The sequence below is a fragment of the Letharia lupina genome (assembly GCF_014066315.1).
Source record: "Letharia lupina isolate WasteWater1 chromosome Unknown contig_21, whole genome shotgun sequence".
Lineage (NCBI taxonomy): Eukaryota > Fungi > Ascomycota > Lecanoromycetes > Lecanorales > Parmeliaceae > Letharia > Letharia lupina.
Window position 1 is genome coordinate 231,920 of NW_023502990.1, and position 20,933 is coordinate 252,852.

At 50.4% G+C, this 20,933-nt stretch overlaps 8 protein-coding genes across 8 annotated transcripts; 2 read left to right on the forward strand and 6 right to left on the reverse strand.

Moving 5' to 3' along the window:
* Nucleotides 1–994: 994 nt before the first annotated feature.
* Nucleotides 995–2,644, reverse strand: HO133_005326 (uncharacterized protein; the record flags this gene model as incomplete). Its single annotated transcript, XM_037296236.1, has 7 exons — nt 995–1,409; nt 1,473–1,555; nt 1,614–1,822; nt 1,874–2,019; nt 2,074–2,333; nt 2,391–2,432; nt 2,489–2,644. 7 exons carry the CDS (start codon nt 2,642–2,644, stop codon nt 995–997), a joined length of 1,311 nt encoding a protein of 436 aa, XP_037148218.1.
* Nucleotides 2,645–5,398: 2,754 nt separating this feature from the next.
* On the forward strand, nt 5,399–5,620 carry HO133_005327 (uncharacterized protein; the record flags this gene model as incomplete). Its single annotated transcript, XM_037296237.1, has 1 exon — nt 5,399–5,620. One exon carries the CDS (start codon nt 5,399–5,401, stop codon nt 5,618–5,620), a length of 222 nt encoding a protein of 73 aa, XP_037148219.1.
* Nucleotides 5,621–7,016: 1,396 nt separating this feature from the next.
* Nucleotides 7,017–7,644, reverse strand: HO133_005328 (uncharacterized protein; the record flags this gene model as incomplete). Its single annotated transcript, XM_037296238.1, has 2 exons — nt 7,017–7,098; nt 7,157–7,644. 2 exons carry the CDS (start codon nt 7,642–7,644, stop codon nt 7,017–7,019), a joined length of 570 nt encoding a protein of 189 aa, XP_037148220.1.
* Nucleotides 7,645–10,321: 2,677 nt separating this feature from the next.
* On the reverse strand, nt 10,322–10,957 carry HO133_005329 (uncharacterized protein; the record flags this gene model as incomplete). The annotated part of the gene is made up of 2 exons (XM_037296239.1): nt 10,322–10,689; nt 10,747–10,957. 2 exons carry the CDS (start codon nt 10,955–10,957, stop codon nt 10,322–10,324), a joined length of 579 nt encoding a protein of 192 aa, XP_037148221.1.
* A 317-nt stretch (nt 10,958–11,274) lies between these two features.
* On the reverse strand, nt 11,275–12,087 carry HO133_005330 (uncharacterized protein; the record flags this gene model as incomplete). Its single annotated transcript, XM_037296240.1, has 1 exon — nt 11,275–12,087. One exon carries the CDS (start codon nt 12,085–12,087, stop codon nt 11,275–11,277), a length of 813 nt encoding a protein of 270 aa, XP_037148222.1.
* Nucleotides 12,088–12,478: 391 nt separating this feature from the next.
* On the forward strand, nt 12,479–17,262 carry HO133_005331 (uncharacterized protein; the record flags this gene model as incomplete). Its single annotated transcript, XM_037296241.1, has 8 exons — nt 12,479–13,031; nt 13,079–13,896; nt 13,952–14,078; nt 14,624–14,887; nt 15,151–15,190; nt 15,255–15,465; nt 15,540–15,733; nt 15,792–17,262. The coding sequence occupies 8 exons, from the start codon at nt 12,479–12,481 to the stop codon at nt 17,260–17,262; spliced, it is 3,678 nt and encodes a 1,225-aa protein (XP_037148223.1).
* Nucleotides 17,263–17,431: 169 nt separating this feature from the next.
* Nucleotides 17,432–17,971, reverse strand: HO133_005332 (uncharacterized protein; the record flags this gene model as incomplete). The annotated part of the gene is made up of 2 exons (XM_037296242.1): nt 17,432–17,587; nt 17,837–17,971. The coding sequence occupies 2 exons, from the start codon at nt 17,969–17,971 to the stop codon at nt 17,432–17,434; spliced, it is 291 nt and encodes a 96-aa protein (XP_037148224.1).
* A 1,205-nt stretch (nt 17,972–19,176) lies between these two features.
* On the reverse strand, nt 19,177–20,434 carry HO133_005333 (uncharacterized protein; the record flags this gene model as incomplete). Its single annotated transcript, XM_037296243.1, has 2 exons — nt 19,177–20,247; nt 20,324–20,434. The coding sequence occupies 2 exons, from the start codon at nt 20,432–20,434 to the stop codon at nt 19,177–19,179; spliced, it is 1,182 nt and encodes a 393-aa protein (XP_037148225.1).
* Nucleotides 20,435–20,933: the final 499 nt, after the last annotated feature.

Consider the following 20,933-nt stretch of genomic DNA (forward strand, 5'->3'; position numbering starts at 1 on the left):
AGTGTTTTGGTGGGAAGCCAGCAGTAGCCGGGTAAACCTCGGTGACTAATGACTTTTGACGGGGACGTGTTACGTTTTATGAAGTTCTTCGCAAAAAAAAAAAAAAAAAAAAAAAACCGCGGAACTTCCCGCGAAGTCTTTTTTTTTTTTTTTCCGAGTGATTTCTCGAGTAAATCTTTAAGAAACCCCTCGAGTAACCCTCTAAATACTCTCTAAAATATCCTCCTCAAATATCTCCTCGAGTATACCCTTAAATAATCTCTTAAATCCTCCTTAAATACCCCATAAAGAATCCCTTAAAGTATTTCTCTAAAATATTTCTTTAGAAAATCTCTTCAAATAATTTTTCAAAGTCGCGAGAAGAAAAAAAAATTAAAGAAAGAAAATTGATTTTAATTCTGTCGTAGTGTCAGCCGTCGCCCGCCGTAACTAGGCCGGATTTGGCTCCCGTTTGCGTCGGGTGAGGACTTGCCAACTGTCACTTACATGCAACGGTTGTGTATGTAGGTGGGGCCCACATACGATAACACGGCGGACCGCTAACGTGGTGGCTGGCGCTACCCAATCAATATTCGCTTCCATCTGTCTGCATCATGGCGCACGCAACGGGTCCTCGTGGCTTGACCTCTCTCTCTCTCTCTCTCTCTCTCTCACACAAGTCACAACATAGAGCCCCGGGTGCTTCCCAGTCCTTGCGTCATTAACGAATCGAACATTCGGAAACATTGGGTATTTGATAATCTGTAGTTGTATATATAGATATTTTTTCGGTATCATCGATTGGATAATGTGGAAATCGATCGAGAATCATTCACTTAGACAAGCTACAATTAACGACACAAATGGTGAAGTCATCCCAGTGAGCGATGGTCGTATCGTACTGGCATAAGTGCGATCTGCCTCGGTCTCATACACCTAGCCCACAAAAAGTTAATACCATACTGCCTCAGTCCTCTACCAGCTACCTAACCCCCCCCCCCCCCCCACCCCACGCCTAAAAAGCACTCATCAACCTCCTCAGCCCCTCCTCCACATACGCCTTCGGCTGCGAAAACACCACGCGAAACCAACCCGGCTCCTCGCCCGCAAACGCCTCTCCGTTCGCGACGAATACCTTCTTCGCCATCAACCTCTCCATAATAGCTCCAGACAGTTCCTTCCCCTGCTTACTCCGTTCCTCCTCCGTTGCGACGTTGGAAAAGAGGGGTTTCAAATCAACCCAGAGGAAGAACGCGGCGTTGACTTTTGCGGAGTAGGGGATGTTGTGATGTTTGAGGAAGGAGGTAGCGAACGCGTAGTTTTCGGCGAGGCGGAGCTGGTTGGTGCGGATGTATGTTTCTGTGTAAGAGGTGTCTTCCAGGAGGGTGGAGGTTATGTGGTCGGAGAGTGAGGGGGGATATGTGAAGAGACTGGTGTAAGGTGAGCTGTTGGTGCTGTGTGAAGGACGGGGAGGAAAGGTTAGGGGGCCGTACGAGTTCGCCTTGACAGCTTCGAGGAGTGGGTGATTGTGTTGGCTGATGATGCAGCCTATTCGAAGGCCGTTGGCTCCGAAGTCCTTTAGAGTCATTGTCAGGGTCTTGGATTATCAGATACGGATTCTCCATGAGACGGACCTTGCTCATTCCCCACAAAACGTGCACCAAACCCGGGTCTATAATCCCAGATGTATCAATTGAGAGGACAGATTCAAAGGTAACGGCGTCAGGCACCTCGGGGTTTTGCCAGACGGAAAGCGCGTATATCTCATCGCTGATCAAATGGATCTTGTGTTGTTGACAGAATTTCATGAGTCCGACGAGGACCTCTCTGGGATAGCAGCGACCTTGGAGATCATTAGACCAATAACAGAAAGATATTCACGAATATCAGATACCTAGTGGGTTGTGCGGCGAGCAAAGAAACAAAGCCTTCGTTGGAACACCATCCTTCCGTGCTTCAATTAGAGCTTCCTCGTATTTCAAAATCGCATCCATGCTGAACGGATCTACGTCGCCGAAGGCTACTCCAATTGATTGGATTCTACCGAGTCCTTAGCAACCATTGGCCAATCACGAGCGAAATTGCTCGTCTCACCCGGCCCTCGAGCCGAAGTCCTTCGGCAGCGATGTGTAGTATGGTCTGCCAATCAAAAAGCCATCGCCCGGATCTCCAAGCGCGTAAGCCAATTGCTCAAGAGAATTCGTCAGACCAGCAGTTGCCACGACATGTTCCTGTTTGACAGCTTGGTTAGGCTGAAAACGATGGTTCACAAATTGGGCGATGGCGGAGCGTAGGCGCTTGCTGCCGTAAAAGCTATCGCCATAGGTGAAAGCGTGCGTCTGAAGGTCTTGGATCTTTATAGCAAAGAGTCAGCGATAGAGGCACGCCAATGTCGACAAGACTGAACGGACGGAGTCTTTGACATAGCTTGCCAGTTCTTCATGCATCAGTGCCTGCGTTCGGTACATTAGCCAAGGTAATGCGCGCTTTGTTCGAGGTGAGACTTCACATTTTCTGCGACTCCCAGACTGACGAAGCCATCAGGGTTGTCTTCCGGGTCCCACAGATTATTGATGACATTCTCGAGAGTTTTCTTGGCTCCTGTAGCATACGTGTGCCCTCGTCGAGACAGTGTGCGCGTTGCCACATTTGGTACATTATCCATTGCGGGCAAGTTGATACTGCCTTTAATATCTTGGGGTACTTGTGGTTGCACCGCTGTGATGAACCCAAGATTTTGCGGAAACTACATGATATATAACAACAAGCCTGGGATTGTTGAGCAGATTATGACATCGCACGCGTGGCCAATATGCAATTGCAAGCTGTCGAGGTTGGCGACAGCGTTTTTCATTTGAGGCTAACACTGGAAAGTACCTGCCTGTTACGGCTTAGCCTGAAAGGTCTATTTCGCTCGTAACTACCTTACTGGATTGTAGATTAACGTATTTGTTGGTGCGACGGCAGATATATCATATATGGTTGGAAAGAATCACTTCGATTCCAGTAGGCGCTTGCAGTAGGCGCACCTTCTCTCCCTTAGCCAATGGCCACAGAAGTCGCTGATCCATCTCCTTCGCCGTGTCAACCTCAACCTCCTCCATCAAATCGAGTATTTCTGCAATTCTAACGTACGTCCACTACGTATATCAGCTTGGAGCAGACGATGGAATTCGGTGTGAGGAACGGGATCGATTACCTCATCACCACCTTGAAAACGTTGTACTTGCTGTTCCATGAACGTCTAGACCTTTCTCAACAACAAATCTTTCGTAGTCGCTCTCGGTACCAATGTCGTGCCTGTCACGCCGACACGCTAACTTACAGCATGGATGACAGGAGCGAACACGCCAGCCTCGCCAAGCTCCAACGCTTTAACCGATGCCGCCGGTACCATCACAGCACCTGTCAAGCAGTGCTGTTTTGAAACCTTCGTGGAAGTTTGGGAGCATCCCTGGCCTCTCGGACGGTATCTGATTGCAAAGTGGTGAAGTGATCAGCGTCAGCGTCAGCGCTCGAGTGCATTAGTAACCAAACAGCCGAAGTCTATGGTACCTACGAAGCCGCAAAGATGCATCACCAAGGGATCCATCATGTGCGAAACACCGCATACGTCAGGTATTTAGCCCTGCACTCTGTGACTCAGAGCGCTATTTGCTTGCACTGTCTCACGTGACGTCCCCAGTCATTTTCCGTTCTTCCTACTTGTTCCCCCTATATTTATATCTGAGCGCGAGTGAACGTCAACGCTATTAGGCAGTTCAGCAACCTTTTTCAGAGCATTGATCAAAGATCTGATGAAAAAAGGTCAACAGACTAACTACACATAACGAGGTCTAGCGCAACGGAACCCCTAGAATATCTTCTGAAAAACTCATCAGCTTTTGAAATCGGTTCTCCCAAGTTAGTTTCCTCTTTGCGTCTTAGCACGGCAGCTTTATCGAACGTCCAGTTACATTACCACGCTGCGCAATGAAGTGAGGGTGGGATAGAGCGAGGTTTAGTGTATACCCTCTGAAACTTCTAGGCCTATCCCCACCCGTCTCGACCCCGAAATCCCGATGCTCTATTAGGATACTACACTTATAACGCGAGGCAGCAGCAACAAGGGCCCAAGAAGTCAACAGCGTTATCACAAGAGTCGTAACGATGATATCGTCGCCCTCAAAAAACCCCACCCCCTTGGCGAAACCTAATGTATATGAACGTACTAAAACAATAAGAAGGGACGACACCAGAACGTAACCACAACAGTCCTGACTAAGTAGAAAATAAGAAGCACCGCAACACCATTGTACCAGCGCCATTAGGAATCGAATCTAATACGAACTAAATACCCCCAACAACACGACCACGACCAACAGGCGTCCGCCCCGGACGGTAAGCCAACCAACGAACATTTTCCAGGCATGAAAGCACCGGGGGAATTCGAACCAACGGCTGTTCCCGGTTAAGAACTTTAAAACCTGAGGCTAATGGCGCTGCCAGAAAATAAGAAGCACCGCAACACCATTGTACCAGCGCCATTAGGAACTAAATACCCCCAACAACATAAGTGAATCAGTGATCGAGCTTCAAGGCTTATCGCGCTCTGAGACGAATAAACTAACCCCTTTGTCAAAAAAATAATAATAAAAAAAGTTACGAAACATCCCCATTGGTGATCTCGTAACTCGGTAAACATCCCTACCGTTTACAAAAATAGCCCTCGTCGACTCCATCACCTAAACTCAACGCAAACACATCTCCAACCAATCGCGACCGCCCCTCCACCCACTCAAGCCTCTGCAATCCGACCAGACCACCGACCAAAGTACGCAGCATTAACTTCCAAACCGTCGGACATCCCCCTTTTCCCATCCCCACTCCCCTGTCCTTTGTCGTCCTCCAATGCAGTGAAGAGAGTGCATCCGTTCGGTAGTCGTCGTACTCGACCTGCGCATGGTGGATCCCAGACGGATCTCGTAACGACGCTCGTACACCTTTCCCAAAGAAGCGAGCGCTATTCCTTTGCGGGAGCTTTTTATTTTCGGACACGACCTGGTGCTGCGGACTGAGGGGATGTAACCGGTGTGACAGATAGTAATACAGTCGCGGGGCTTTCCCCTGTTCGAGTCTCGGGTATCGGTCGTGTTCGTTCTGTTCCTCTCTCTTTCTCTCTCTCTCTCCCTCTCCCTCCCTCCCTCTCCCTCTCCCTCTCTCTCATCTCCCCCTCCTCTACCACCTCCAAAAGCCACGACCCGACCCCAACCCCCTCCCAGCTCAATCCGCCCACCTGCGCAATCCACAATCCCGACTCCAACCCCCACCGACTCCAACCAACCCAACCCCCCTCAACCACCAGACTCTCCCCAACCCACCTCCCTAATCCCCACACCGAAACCCCACAACCACCACCACCACCCCCATCAACCCCACAATGGCAATCGGCGCCAGCCTCATCGTCCTCTTCGCCATCCTCGGCGCCGGCGCCCTCGTCGTCACCGGCGCCGGCGTCGCCCGCTTCTTCGGCGCCGACGACGCCGCCGACGGATTCCCGGCCGTGCGGGGGGACCAGATGGCGTACATGCGGCGGGTGCGGATGCGGAACCTGGCGTGGGCGGAGAGGGAGGCGGGGAGGAGGTCGCAGCTGCAGGGGTGAGGGGGAGTGCTGGTGGTGGTGGTGGTTGTTGTGAGGAGGGATGGCGATATTTTTTTACCGGTGGAGGAGACGGGAAGGGTGGAGACGCTCCGGGCTTGTGTGTCTTGTTTGGGGACCCCCCACGATATCCCTTCGCGGCGGTTGATGCTATTGCGGGATGGAAGCTTCGATGGTAAGGATCGGGCAGCGCGCAGTAGCGTAATTGCAGGCGCCGTGGGAAAGGAAGTCGAGTCCTTGATCGTCCTGCTAGTTATAAGGTTACTCAAGATTACCACATCCAACTGATGTAAAGCACGGCCTAGAAAGGAAAGAAGAAAGATACCAACACATCAACATTTCACCTGCCGGCAGTCCAAACCCCGCATCCTCGTAACGGGCCCAGTGTGACAAACCCCTTAATTTTAAAACCACGTCGCCCACGCCGAGACTCGTAGCGCCGTGATGATATTCGTCAGCCAAGAAGACACAACTTAACATCCTCTACACCGATACCACGTACATAACTGCCTTCGTCGACGGAGGTGCCAGGCTTAGCTGTATCCCGCGGACCTGGCGAAGATGTTCTAGACGTGATTCTCCCACTCTTGGTAGAAACTAGAAAGTGCCATAGACGATCTCGCAACGGGAGGCATCCAGGACGGGGCGAGGGCCTCAATCCGCAGGCGCGATAGACGTCAATGTTGCATCGGCGGGAGTGGAGCGGAGTGTTGGCGTTCCATATTCTTCTTTGTGCTATTTCATCGCTAGGGGTGGAGTCCGTGGCCGTGCGGAACCGACCTCGATCTGATGGTGACTGAAACGGAACACTGAGACAGAATGCCTGGTTGGATGTATCGGGAGCGTGCAGGTTCGGAAAGGTTCAATGTCAATCGGGGCAGTGTTGCGAGACGATTTGTTAGAGGCCGGACCGTCCAAAGGCTGCTAAGCGCTAGCGGACGTTGAAAGATTCGAGCGAAGCCAGACGAAGTGACAAGAGATGTGAGAGAACAACAATTTTGTTTCGAGGTGTGGGGCGAGTCTGATGGTTGTGTGAATCAGCTAGGGGAAGACGGGAGGGAGCCAAGTCGGCGCACAATGCTAGAAGAGAACACTAGTACCATTTTGGATGCCAAGGCACAGCGGTAGAAGGGCAATAACGTCAATAGGCCAGGTGAAGAAAGAGACGTTCTAGGAAATGAAAGGTCATGATACACTGAGAGACAGTCCAGCAGATGAAACACCAAGAACGATAATACGACCAAACTGTAGGGTATCCGAATAAATGTATCGAAGATCATCTAATTTGCATTATGTCGTAAAGTCCGCCCTTTTGACGAGATGCCATGCTCACTAACGCCGTCGTCCACTGCGTCAAGACCATTCGTTCTGTATTCGTGTGGCAGTCAACCAGTCCAGCTCAAGCATAGCTCGTCCCGCCCGAGACCTTGCTCGCCCTGTCGTCCTTGAAGACCAGCAATGCGGAGAGGATGAAGGCAACACTACTCACCAAATTAGACTTCGCATACATCATTGTCGGTGGAAGACATTAAGACTTACATCTCAATGAAATCAAAGGCAACAGCCACATTCCACTCCGTCCTCGGCTGATCAGTCCACTGGTAGAAGGACGTTTCACTGGTCGCGCAGATATTGACCTTCTGCCCAGCTTCGTTCTTGGTGTCGTGCCTAGGGTATCCAGTCGTCTGATCTGGTTCAGGGCATCCGCCCTTATGTCTCAGCATCAGCACGGCCGTTGCAATCCATAGCAAGAATACCAGGGCCTCCGCTGCCAGTCTTATCATAGTCCGTGTGGCGGAACCTCCAGAGAACGGATTGCTATTCATGTGGTGAGTGATAAGATTATGTAAGGTGAGAGCGAAAGTGAAGATGGAAGCTATGACGCCGACGGCGAGGGGCCCATCGATGGAGGTCCACCAGCCGCGATGAACGCCGGAGTAGCAGATGAGGATGAGGAAACCGACGCCGAAGAGGAACTGGGCGATGCGGGTAAAGTAGAGCGTCCGGGGGTTAGAGAGGATAGACATGGCGGCGAGATACTATAACGAAGGGAGAGGCGAGGCTGGAGAGGTTTAGGGCAGGCGAGGTAGGCTGGCAATTTTTTTCTCTAGATGCTGTTTTGGAAGAGAAATGAGAATACTTCAACTTTTGGGACAGAAGTAGTGTGACACTTTGTGACCAGAAGGAAGGATTGAAAATGAAGGGTGGGTATGATATATGCATGTAGACACGAGGCACAGCCCCCAGCGCAGCTCCTTCCCCAACAGGATTTTCCTGCACTTCCAAGATCTATGGCTCCAATCAGCACGTTTGATCTGCAGCGTCCATATAGCTGCAGGATTTCACCCGAGACGAGTTGAGCCTCGTTAGATGGCCATGCATTTTTGGTGTGTTTTGAATGGTGAGGCTAGGGGCTAAGCCCGCGCCGGACCAGGATTTGGGCACAGCCTTGAAAGCCTCGAGGGAAGTTTCAGCCGTCGAGAAAGGCGGTTAGCAATCGAGAAAGCGAATGGCTGGCCGTCGCCAATCTAAATCCTGAAGATTTGTGCCTTTCAAATACCTACCACTCGCTGATACCCCTACGAACAGCGATAAGACTGGAACATGAGCGCTTCATACACGCGAATATTCTCAGAGTACGGAGTAAGAAAAACTGCTTAGGCACATGGGACTCTAACTTCTGGTACTGCTGCTTGGGTCGTCGTCAACGTTATGTCTGCCGGCTTGGATTGCCAATGCAAATCTGACGAATCTTTGGATTTGAAAACTTGGCAAGGAAGCTCCTTAACAACCGGGAATGAAAGTTACAATTCGAGGTTGACGGAAGTCGAGCCGGCACTAAATGACGATCGCCTCTAAAAATAGCTGCCAAGGCCCTGATCCCCAGATCCTCGCGAGATTCTGCTGTACGACTACCTTAATTACTGAGGTGTCAAATATGTAATGGTAACGCTGACATGAAAGCCCCCATAAAGGTCAATTGTTAATATTCGAAAGCAAAGCTATCCGCGCCTTTTCCAACCACTCCCTGCGAAGGACGTCTACGAGCCGTAGGAAGCCCTTGCTCTGCTTCGGGGAAACAGGTTGATACCCAAGGCATCGATAAATACCAAGTGAAGTCCGTACATTACGATCTTGGGGGCCCGAAAGTCTGTGATCGGCAGCGATTCTGGGGACTAAGCCTGTGTCGTTACGTTTCTGAATAGCCAGAAACCAGGATTACAAAGTATGTCTGCAAGCTTTGCTGGCAGTGGCACCAGAAACTCGAAAATAGTCGTCAAGAACGTAAATGCTGAATAATTCAGACGTGTCATTGCACTCCTAGTAGTACCATGAGCATACATCGAGGGGTGCTGGAATTATGCATCTGAGCATTTCTTTGAAGTCACCTCGTAAAGGTAATATACCTGGATAGCTTACATCAACTTGCGTAGGCAAAGGAGTAGAAGACACAATTAGGTTCTGATATTCGAGACAACAAGAAAATTCGGACGGTCTAACCCTTTCAACATGCAGACTTGTTGATTAAGACCAGGAGAGCAAACGCGCGAGAAGTTTATCAATGAATCTCCCTGAGGGCGAAAGAATGTGGAAAAGATCAACAACATTTGAAGCTGGCTAGGCCACAACATCTAGAGAATGACATCAAAGATAATTGAACACAGAGCCTCAATGGGAATGAATTATGCATGTAGTGCATGTAGACGCTCGTTACTGGTCGAGGAGCAAGTGCTGACCGTGAATTTTTTCGGTGGAGTACGCTTCATAGGACCAGGCTACGAGCAATTCGTTGCCAACTATTGCAAAAAAGCCCCTTTCTTGCTCGAGGACATCCGATTACCGCTTCATGTTGCGAAGCATTCTCATGTTTGGATTGCCGAATATTTTAAGGGCGTTAGCGGCAAAGAAAGCCAATCCACCTTCGTCAGTCCCCCTGCGCGGCGTGCCCAGGAAGATCACGCCCTTGTGCATGTATAGACGCATCCGCGGAGCGCAGAAAACCGAGTGAGAGCCTACCAAAGACAGGGGCTAGAGTTGACCAGATCCAGATTATTCTCAAGGAAAAGCCGCTGTTGAATTGGCCAGGCTCAGCATACCTGTATGACCACGAGACCTCCCAAGCTATGGCCAACGAAAACGAAAATTCGAGACTCCTGAATGACGGATTACGCAGTAAGTGCAGTCCTACAGGGAGAAACAGACTGTCTCACTCGATCTTCCTTACTCCTAAGTTAGGCAACGTCATACAGAAAGTCTCCACATAGCCATAAGACCCGATCCGGCTAGTGAGATCGTGATGGTCAGCAACTCGAGAATGGTGGCCCCACGAAATCATTCTTGCGTTCAGCAAGTCCTCAGGAAGAAGAGCCCCTGGCCAAGAGACACGTCCTTTGGTTCAGGCCTCCGCAGGATCTTCGTTCAATCCATGTACCAAGGGAACGTCAATACTAACTGGATCTTTCTCCGAGTTGAGGACCTAGATTCCTTCTCTGAGCATGTTTGAATGGCAATTTGGGCGCAGCTGAAGAGACAAGGTTGCGTGTGAGCGAGAGGGAGGCGGCGGCACTGTTTGACGGGCAAGACCAAGCATCAGGCAAAATGCAAGGTTGCATGAACGGGCTGCTGATGCCTACTGTATGGGCAGGGCACCGGTAAGAGAGTCCAGGATGAGCAGCAAATACCCTCGTATGCTGAAGTCACAACTCAAGGCTGCTCTTCCGTCCCCCCCTCCTTCATCACCTCCTCAAGCTGCCCTTCCGCATCGCCTTCTCCCCCTACTCCCGGTGCAATTTGATTCAGACTGCCGCCAACCGCACTCTCCAGCCCCTTTCCCTCTGTGAGCAACCAGGAAGCAAGCTCATTCTTCTCATTGGCCTCGGCTTCGTACACCGCATCTTTCCCAGCCTTGTTTATGACCGTCGGATCCGCGCCAGCTTCTATGAGTAGCTTGACGGCGGGCAAGTGGCCATTGAGAGCCGCCCAGTGCATTGGCGTATTGCCCGATGCGTTCTGTAGATTGAGTGAAAGGGCGTGGTTGGAGGCGGAGAGAGTGAGGAGTTCTTTCAACGTATCTAGGTCCTCGTCAACATTGTGGCCACGGCGCACGCCAATCGTTGAGCGAGATAGACCTGTATGCCCATTCGCAGCAGCCATATGCAGTAAGCCATTGCCGCTGTCCTTGTCAATTGCTGCTGTGAGAATTATGCCGGGAGTAGCGGAGAGGCTCTTGGCGAAAAGGTTGACGCCCGCTGTCAGGTCTGTGGTCTCGCCGAGGCGAGCTAGGTAGAGGAGATCATCAATTTGATCGGTGGTGATTGTAGAGAGTGTTGCGGTGGGCATTTTGGGGGAAGTAGGAGGAGGGGGGATGTTCGTTGGTGATGGAGACGGAGGAAGTGGAAGTCAAATGTTAAAGAAATTCAAAACCGCGAGGGACTACCAGCGATATTTGAGTCAATTTTTTAAACCATGAGAATGAGTCCTACATTCGACAGGAAAAGTAGGGTCGTGTGAGAGGCTCCTAAGTCCATGTTACATAAGCCTGAATGTCCATCGGCTCCCACGATGAAGGCCAACAACAGGCCGAAAGCATCGAGACAGACGCTCTCGCTTGACAGAATGATATATGTACAAGTCGTGTCGCATCCATGAACGTTCAATCAGTCCCGTAACCAAGCTCGCCTTTTCTCCTCCTTCTTTTCTTTCCTCTTTTCCTTGAAAGCCTTCAATTCCTGCTTGCTCAACTTCTTCCCACTCCTTTCCGCCTTCAGACTCTTTCCATTATGGCTATTTGCCGCAGCATCTACATCAAAGAAAGCACTCATTTGCCGCTTGCTCTTATTCTCATCATTATGGTTCTCCGGGTTGATGTTATGAGGCTGCCATTTCCCCGTGAACCGATTGAACACCCCAGTCGCTGTGTAGATAGCTGCAGGATCAGCAGGCTGTCCATTAGCCTCTTCCGGCACCTGTTGTTCTTGTGCATAAGAAGCAGTGGGGTCGTAGTCGCCATGTATTGCCGGGTCGTATCCTCCGTATGGCCGCTGTAGTGCTGGCGCTAAGTCTTCGGTTCCTGGTGCTCTGTCCGGTATTCTGTCGTAGCTGCCGACGCCTGGTGCTGCAGGCTGGGTAACGTCCGGTATGCGAGGGTTAGTCCATTGTGACTGCTGAGTGATGCGGTTGTAGAAGTAGTAAGCTTGGGCAGTGTCATCCCAGACAGGATCCCAGCCGTCATCGTCCACAGGTGGTGCTTCCATTGGTAGAGGAGGTGCAGTCACCCCCTGCTCTTCGGGCAATGGTGGGGCAGATGTAGTAGATGCAGAGTTTTTGTGAGGGTCCTGTGATGCCATCTTCTCCACCTCATGTACCTTAGGTGCCTCCTCTTCTCGGCGGTCAGGTGTGGCTTCCGCGGCTTCAGCCCGAGTGCTGCTTCCCTCGCCCACCGGGTCTACTGAAGGCTTGATGGTTGACATATCTGTACAAGTCACCGCCAAATGTTCTTAAAACAAAGAAAAAGATGCCCATACAAACGGTAAACCGTAGAGGCGTATAGGTCCAACAGTGATGGACATTTGGCTGCTTGCCCAAGATTTTTGATGACTAAGTAGATCTCGGCTCTTCCCTTAGCTCAAAAACTCAGAACCTTAATCTGCAGGGTCCGGAGAGGCCCCGCACCGCCGCTAAGATCACGTCAAGAGTGGGTCAAATTAATGCGGAGCAAGGTAAAGGTGTTAAAAACTCTTCAGCCAAAGTGTATACAACATTCAAATGGCCTTTTGACCCTCGCAATCTTTCCCAACATCTCATCAAAGGCATTGAACATACGCCTGGACAGAAGAGAGCCCCCCCAGCAATACCGCCAAAATGACGTCTTTAAAAGTCTTCACGCAGGCGCTCATGGACAAGAAGAAAGAGATCGTACTCTTCTCTGCCACGGCGATCGCCCTCTATGGCTATGACCAGGGTATGATGTCCCTCATCAACACCAATTATAACTATCTGGACACTATGGGCATCGATGGGGAAGATCCCCTCGTTGGTGTCATCGTCTCAGTCTACTACCTCGGCTGTGCAGTCGGAGCTGTGTTCGCCAGCCTGTTGGCAGACATGGGAGGCAGAAAGCCCAGTATCTTTGCTTGTTTGGCAGTAACCTCTTTGGGCAACCTGTTTATGTTCGTTGCGGGCCTGGGCTACAGCAGAGGTGCAATGACTATGATGTTTTTGGGACGCATCATCATGGGCTTAGGCGTTGGTGGTATCGATGCTGTCATTCCGGTCTACTCTTCAGAATTGAATTCCGAGGGTGGACGAGGAGAAGCTTTGGCAAAGGAATTCCAGTCGAACATCTTCGGTCTGAACATGGCCTTCGCCATCAACCTTGGTGTCACCAGTAGCCTCGGGAAGGACAATCAATGGGGCATGTTCTCTGAGTGCTTGCACACATACCTAGCTAATGATTATCAGCTTGGCGTATACCCATCATTGCTATGCAGATTTACCCTGTCCTCCTACTATCCTTCATATACCGCCTCCCGGAAACACCCCGATGGTTCATCTTTCATGAACGAGAAGAGGACGCCAAATCGGCCCTGACTGACATATATGGAGAAGACGATATGAAGGGCAAATTTGATGAGCTCAAGCAGGCCCATGATGACGAATCGAGTCACTCCATCGGCTACAATGATATGATCTGGCCTGGAAGCAGTCAATTCCACCCGACAATGGTGACTGTCATGGGCCAAGTTAACCAGGCATTGACAGGATATGGCGCCGTCAGTGTCTACGGTCCGCAAATCTTTGAACTCCTGGGCTTAGGCGTTACCGTTTCGGAATACCTCACCCAAGGCAACTACATCTCCTACTTCTTCCTGATGACATTGGCCTGGCTACTTATCGATCGTGTGGGCAGGCGCGTAATGATGGTTGGGGGAGCCTTTGGAATGGCGACTTCCTTCTTGATCCTCACCTTGCTCGGTGGTCTGGCACAAAACGCCGACAAACTTAATATACCTGACATGCCGATTGCCATCGTGGGCAGCGTCATTCTATACATAGCAACGGGGATTTTTGGCATTGGCTGGCTGTCTCAGCCCTGGCTGATTCCGACGGAGATTTTCCCCTCAACGTCCCGCGCTCAAGGCTCCGCAATTTCGGTCATCACCTGGGGACTTGCCAACTTTGCGGTGACCCTGCTTACACCTATTGGCTTCAACAATTTGAGTTACTGGCTTTTCTTGGTGTTTGCAGTCACAAACCTCTTCGCCGCGTGGTGGACATGGGTAAGCTATTTTCCACAACCAGCTCTCACTGACTGGAACTAACGAACCTCTGCAGTTATACTGTCCAGAGACCGGCGGCAGATCCTTCGAAGAGAACCAAGCTTTCTTTGAAGATGCTAAGGAGCACGGAACTTGGAGTGTATTGAAAGTGGGCAAAGGTGACTACCGTGGAATGCCTAAAGGTGAGAAAGACGATGGAGAGACCCAGCCGTTGCTGGGCAATGGATCGTGAAAGATATGAGACTACAGTGTGAGATCAGAAGGGTTGTGCTCAAGATTTCGATGGCCGGCTGGACTTACGAAAGCACATATAGGTAGCTGCGTTTAGTCCCTTAAGCGAAGAAGCATATAGGCCATATAGAAATGTCATGAGAAGCGAAGAGCGAGACCACAGCCACCAACATAAATCAAACGTGACAGACATTGTTATGTAGAGACTTATTGAATACTAAAGCCGATACTGCCTCAAACTTTGATAATCGGGCGTCGCCGATCTTTATGATCAGCCCAAGCGCCCTCGAATACCGGTTGAAACTCCTCAACAAAATTCTGCTTCTCGTCCACGCGATTCGAATCGTAATCCCTCGTTTCCGACTTCTTCGACCCTTTGGAGATCTGCAAGATCTCCAGGAACCCCGCCAGGCGACGTTCGATCCCTGATCCTCCTTTTCAGCAACAGAGAACAGTTAAGTTCGAAAAAGACTCATATGTCCTCCCAGTATTGCAGCAGCACCGGTCATCTACCCAGACATCCTCTTCGACGGACCATCTGGAGTTGTCCACGATCCCAGTTTGCCCGGCATTATTCCAGACTCACCCCACAATGACATAATCTATTACCATCTCAACGCCGTCACCATGGGGCAATGTACTCCAGAAATGACTATAGTCTACGACGAGTTAATTGTCCAATACTTTGATCTACTATCCCTCTTTTACGGTCGCGCTCTCAGAACCGAAGAGACAGTGGCCACAAAAGCTATCAGGACAGGTTTACATGGTACTGGCTACGAAAGCATTACTGGATTTACTGATGCTGTTCTCCTTCTTTGTCCCCGCGGCTGCGGCAAACGCGTCAAATGTTTTGCATTGCTTTTGCCACTTTTGGGACATGATTGCTTTCCTTTGCACTCTGACTACTCATCACGGGGGAACAGTGCTATCACAATCGTCAATGTAAGATGTCTGGCAAAGAATTTCCAGACTCGGAATCTGTCACTTGGCAAAGTCACCGCCAACACGAACGTCCCCCAGATCTCCGCTTCCTGCACTTCAATGACGTCTATCACATTGAGTATGTTGCACCTAAGCAATTTATTCTGTTCGATACTCCGGAGGCTGTACTGAATAGATATCAGATCTGGTTCGGCGGAGCCAGTTGGAGGAATATCACGCTTCCAGACTGTGGCGAACCACTACCGCTCACATCTGCAATATGCGAACCTGCCAGGACTTTTGACGCTATTCTCTGGAGACGCCTTCAATCCCAGCCTCGAGAGCTCAGTGACTAAAGGTAGGCATATGGTGCCTGTTCTCAACAATCTGAAGACAGCTGTGGCGTGCGTGGGTGTGAGTATGGAATCCTTCTCATCAATGTGCTCATATGCTGGACCTCTTGCTTGTCTGACACTTTTTGCTGCTAGAATCATGACTTAGACTTTGGTGTGGCTCAATTCAGGCACTTGAAAAACCAGTGCAATTTTCCTTGGCTACTGGCAAATGTATTGGATCCTGGTCTAGGAGAAAACCAGGCTTTAGGAGGCTGCGATAAAACCGTATTATTGGAAGCTTCCAATGGTATCAAGATTGGTGTTGTTGGACTTGGAGAGCGGGAATGGTAAGTTCGAGATGTATTGTTATCAGTTCCTTTCTAGTCGTTTACGCTAAAAATACAGGCTGGACACCATCAACTCCCTACCTTCAAACCTGAACTACAAGTCTGCAAGCGAAACCGCAAAAGAACTAATACCGGAACTTCGCGCCCAAGGCGCACAGATTATCATCGCTCTAACTCACGCCCGAGAGCCTAGCGACATCAAGCTAGCAGAAAGGACACCACCAGGCCTAATCGACTTGGTCCTAGGAGGCCATGATCACTTCTATGCGCATCAAATCATCAACGACACCCACGTCCTCAGATCAGGTACCGACTTCAAGCAGCTCAGCTACATAGAAGCGCGCCGAAAAGCAAACGATCAGCCAGGCTGGGACTTTGATATCATCCGCCGCGACATCACCCGTGCGATTACGGAAGACAAAGCCACAATCCAGCTTGTTGACAAGCTGACGTCGAGCCTGAGGCACAAGCTTGAGAAACCAATCGGATACACAGCCGTGCCACTGGATGGCCGCTTTACCACTGTTAGAACGAAGGAGAGCAATTTAGGCAACTTCGTCTGCGACCTGATGCGGCACTACTACGATGCAGATTGCGCCCTCATGGCCGCCGGCACCGTCCGTGGCGATCAGATATACCCACCTGGCGTCTTACTTTTAAAAGACATACTCAACTGCTTTCCCTTCGAGGATCCAGTCGTCGTCCTGCGGATCAACGGCAAAGCGATACTCGAAGCGCTCGAGAATTCTGTCCGTCTAGTCCCGGCGCTCGAAGGTCGATTCCCGCAAGTCTCGAATATCCACTTCGCATACAACCCAAACCTAGCTCCGGGATCCAGGGTCACATGGACGAAAATCCATGGGGAGCCTTTAGTCCTCGACAAGTCATACACCATGGCGACGAGGGGCTACATGGGCCGTGGCAAAGACGGCTATGACTCTCTCCTTGTTCGCAGCGAAGGCGGCGAGGCTGAAGAGATCGTCTCCGAAGAGAACGGCATACTAATCAGTATGGTGCTCAGGCAGTATTTCATGTCTCTTAAAGTTCTCGGAAAATGGGCACGCTGGTCAGCCAGTCTGCATCGCCACTGGGGCGGCGTGCACGACCGTCTCCACGCTGGCGGCAAAGTGCATGAGCCCAGTACACTCAAGAACGGAACCAAGCATAATCGCACTGGCATTGTACGAGCCTACGCCGAAAAAGCTAAGACGGACGTTGACGGCAGACTCGTGGATAGCGATACCGATGACGAGAAAGACCACCATTATGATGGCCTAGCATCAAGTGTCGGTAGTGTCGGAAGTGTGGAAGAGAAGAAGGGGAGGGAGATGCATATTGCCAGAGTCTATACAAGGAGATGGATGGACCTGGCGGGGATAGAGAGGAGGGACGTCGGAATGGTAGGAGAGAAGACTGGAGAGTGGGACTTGCCTCATTGGACTAAAGGCATTGCACCCAGGGTGGAGGGGAGGATCGTTGTTGAAGGTGACAATGATGGTGTGGGCGGAGGTGGAAGCCATGGAGCATAATGGGTGTCGATCGCATCTATGAGCCTACGAGAAATAATGATAACGCGTACATCAGCCGGTAAGTCACAATAAAGAACCTTAACAATCATCAACCGTCCACATCCAAACGCTTCATCACGATAGACATCTCAGCATACTTTGGCCGATCATTTACCATCGGCGTTGATCGCTACTCCAACACAGGAGCAGTGTCCACGTCATCAGGATCTCCGGCGTCATCCAGATCTTCGTCTGAGTCACGCACAGCAGCAGCAGCAGCAGCATTTTCAGTCACGGCAGTAGACGTTTGACCAACAGGGTCATGATCGGACTCCGTTTCTCCCCCCTGTTTCTTAGTCCAGGACGCGCTTGCCAAAGCCTCTTTTTTAGCATCTCCCACATCGGTTTCCCCAGCTTAACGACCCGTTTACTGAGTTTCGCAAAAAGATCATTTGCTCCTTCCGCAAGCTCACGCGCACGAGCGATCTCTAGCGGGTCTTCTTGTCTATCTTCGTCGAATGCGGGAAAGGTAAGACCATCCCACATCTTCTCCCATTCATTGACTGCGGCCACTGCTTCTGGGTGCCTAAGCTACACGTTCTTGGCAATAAGGTAGAAGTCTCCTCTTTCGGTGCCTCGAGACTGGCTTGATGAGTTCAATCTTGGCAGTATCGTCAAAGACGCTGAGTATTTTCATAGTTTCATAGACTCCAACGTCGTGAAGAGGCATGATGAGTGTACCGCCGCTCTTAATACGCTGTATTGCTAAGATCAGCTGGCTAGCTTCCACCCACCGCCGGTAGTCCGCAATATGCGCCTTGTGTGTGCGAAGGGTCTGGACGGCACAGATTACAGGGTCAAACACTTTACCATTCCACAAGCGCAGGTCAGAGAAATTAATAAACTCGGGATGGTCTTGTGGAAGCTTTCGGGACCGATACTTACAACATAATTGAACGCAGCCGGCTACCGCTTCGGATCCTCCCTCCCAACTCTCATTCTATAGTGCCAGATGCAACATACCTTCTTCAACAACGTCCAGATCTTGAAGTAGGTCAGGTTGGAATATCCGAGAACGACACAAAACCCATTCGAAGCCGGGAAGGAAGACGAGACAGAGGTAGCTTTGCCGGAAGAAACCGATACCTGGGGACGTACTTTGGAGCGGTCCCCGCATATGCAAGCTTTACGCTAGCCTCAGATTGGTTCTCTGCCAGTTGGGGACATAGAGTACATATGGGTCTATCTGGGCCTCAATTCAGCTAATGCTATGTTGATTCGTTCTTTTGCACAAGAATAAGCAGATAATCACCATGAAATGCCACTCAAGACTTTGACCATGCTGTAAGTTCAACAAACATGCGCGTTACGCCTGCGCCAAAAATGAACCCTCAGTTTCCAAAGCCCCAATCGCACAAAAGCACAGACCGTCAGTCACCAAGCTCCAACCCCCCAAATGCAACAGAGACATCATCAGAATTGAGCGAGCTCTTGGCTACTTCCACAGGCAAGGTCCTTCTATCCTCAGGAACCTCAGCCCCTGCGGAATTCCGCTGGGTCGTTTGAAGCTTGTCCAGAACCTCTCGGGCCCATAGTGGCATGACTACCCTCCGCAAAGGCATCCTCGTTGACATCTTCTCGCTTTTGCTTATCAACACCCCTAGTCTCAACGTTGACGCCCTCCTCCAAGGTATCGGCAACTGACGCTTCTGACTATTGAATAATGGGTGTATTCAGTGGTCTTATATATATGTAGAATAGTATTCTATTGTGATGTTCTATGAAGGATGTAAGAAGGTGTAGGAGGTCTACCTATTTATCATGTGAAACCCATGCCAAGGCCATGAGCCATTGCCACTGTGAGGGGTAGTCAACACCAGTAGGGACTTATTAGTGTAGCCATGCTGGCCTCCTATTGGCTGAATCCAACACTAACTAGGACGAGTCGTCGGTGTCTCTAGCCAATCCGGTCAGAACTGCAGGGTCTGCGGTAGTACATTCTTCCGAGGTCTCGGCCGATTTCTCCATGCCAGGCTTTGCTGATCCTTGTTCCAATCTTTCCATCAAGGCTTTCAGAGCTTTCTCTTGTATCTCCCATATTGGCTCCCCCAACTGAATGAGTCGTGCACCAAAGTTCTCCACAAGCTTTGACGAGTCTTCCTTGCGCTCAACCTGCTTGAGCAAGGCTTCAGTCTCGTTATGTGCATCAATTTCGTCCTCGGCAGGAGCAGGGAAAGTTGCATCTTTCCAATTCTGCTTCCATTGGGTGACTGCAGCCCTGGCTGCAAGGCGACCAGGCTGCATCTCCTTTGCGACGAGATAGAAGGAACTTTTCCTCGTGTGACCTCTGACTGGTTTGAAGACTTGTATGTGGGAAAAATGGCCGAAGATTTCGAGCAATTTGACGCTGTGATAGACATCAGCACCGTGAAGCAGGATTATGAGAGTGCCTCCTTCTCTGATCCTTTGCATCGCAAGAACTAGCTGGCTGCATTCAAGTCGGGAAAGTTCTGTGGGTGGACAGTTGGATGGCCTATTCCGTGTGCGAGTGACGTGCCCATCGCAGAAGACGAGGTCGAACAGCTTCTTTTGAAATGGTTTCTCGTTGGAGAACTTTGAAGCTTCTGGGTGATTATCTGGAATCTCTACCACTCCGAACTCCGCTGCGAACATTATAATATCGGCTTCCAACACTTCCACTTGAGTACGATTGCCATGAGGTACGAGGATCTTCAGACCACCCTGATCTTCGGGCAACGTTATTGCAGAGACATTCGCTTGACGACTGTACTTGCGAATGGATGCAGTATAGCCGCCAGGGGCCATACAGAGATCAAGTACCTCGGGCCTGGGACGCTGAAGCTCCAGGACACCGGTTTCTCTCTGCATTTCGTCTCCGATACCCCTCATGAGATTATAATGCTTTCTACGACCTTCATCACCGGGGTTATCTGCGGAACCACGTTCCCTGGCGAAGTATGCTGTAGCCCTGGAGTCACTCCATACCTATCGTCTCCATTAGCGCTAGGTCCCTTTAGATGGGTTTCTCGATGGCTGTAGTAGCCATTCATGGATTACTTACTATGGTGCTGATTTCCCTCAGGCTCCGATATGTAGGTGAGCGCTCCTTCAAGAACGAAGCTATGATCTGGTCTTCAGGGCTTCGTTCCGGCTCACCACTTATTTCGTCCATGTTTTCAGTATCAGGAAGCAGTACTGGATTTGTTCTGGGAAGCGCAGGTAGCTTGAGTACAAACGAAGGGAGCCCATGGCTGTATAAAAAACCTTTTCTGTGCCAAAGAAGGCAACAAACGACGTTACGAGCAGCATCGGAAAACCTCACGCACTTCCCTGCCTGTTCTGGAGACTTCCATTCTGTCTCTAGACGAAGCTGCCCAAGTTCTATGAGACTGTATTTGATGATGGTTCTAGATCGGCTTTGCAGGCTCTGGCGGTCTTGTGAAAGGCACAGGAACAAAGGACCAAGCAACCAAGCCTTAAGTCTTTTTTCGATGGTAGAATACCTTGGAAGATCAAGAAATCGTGCAGGATGATACACAGCCAAATGTACATACCACCATGGACGCACACAAACGAATTGCAATTATCAAGGAGACACTTCATAAGAGCCGAACGCTCTGTGCGTTGGCTGAGGTCAAAAGCTTCAGACGTAGCTTGTAATAGACCCACCA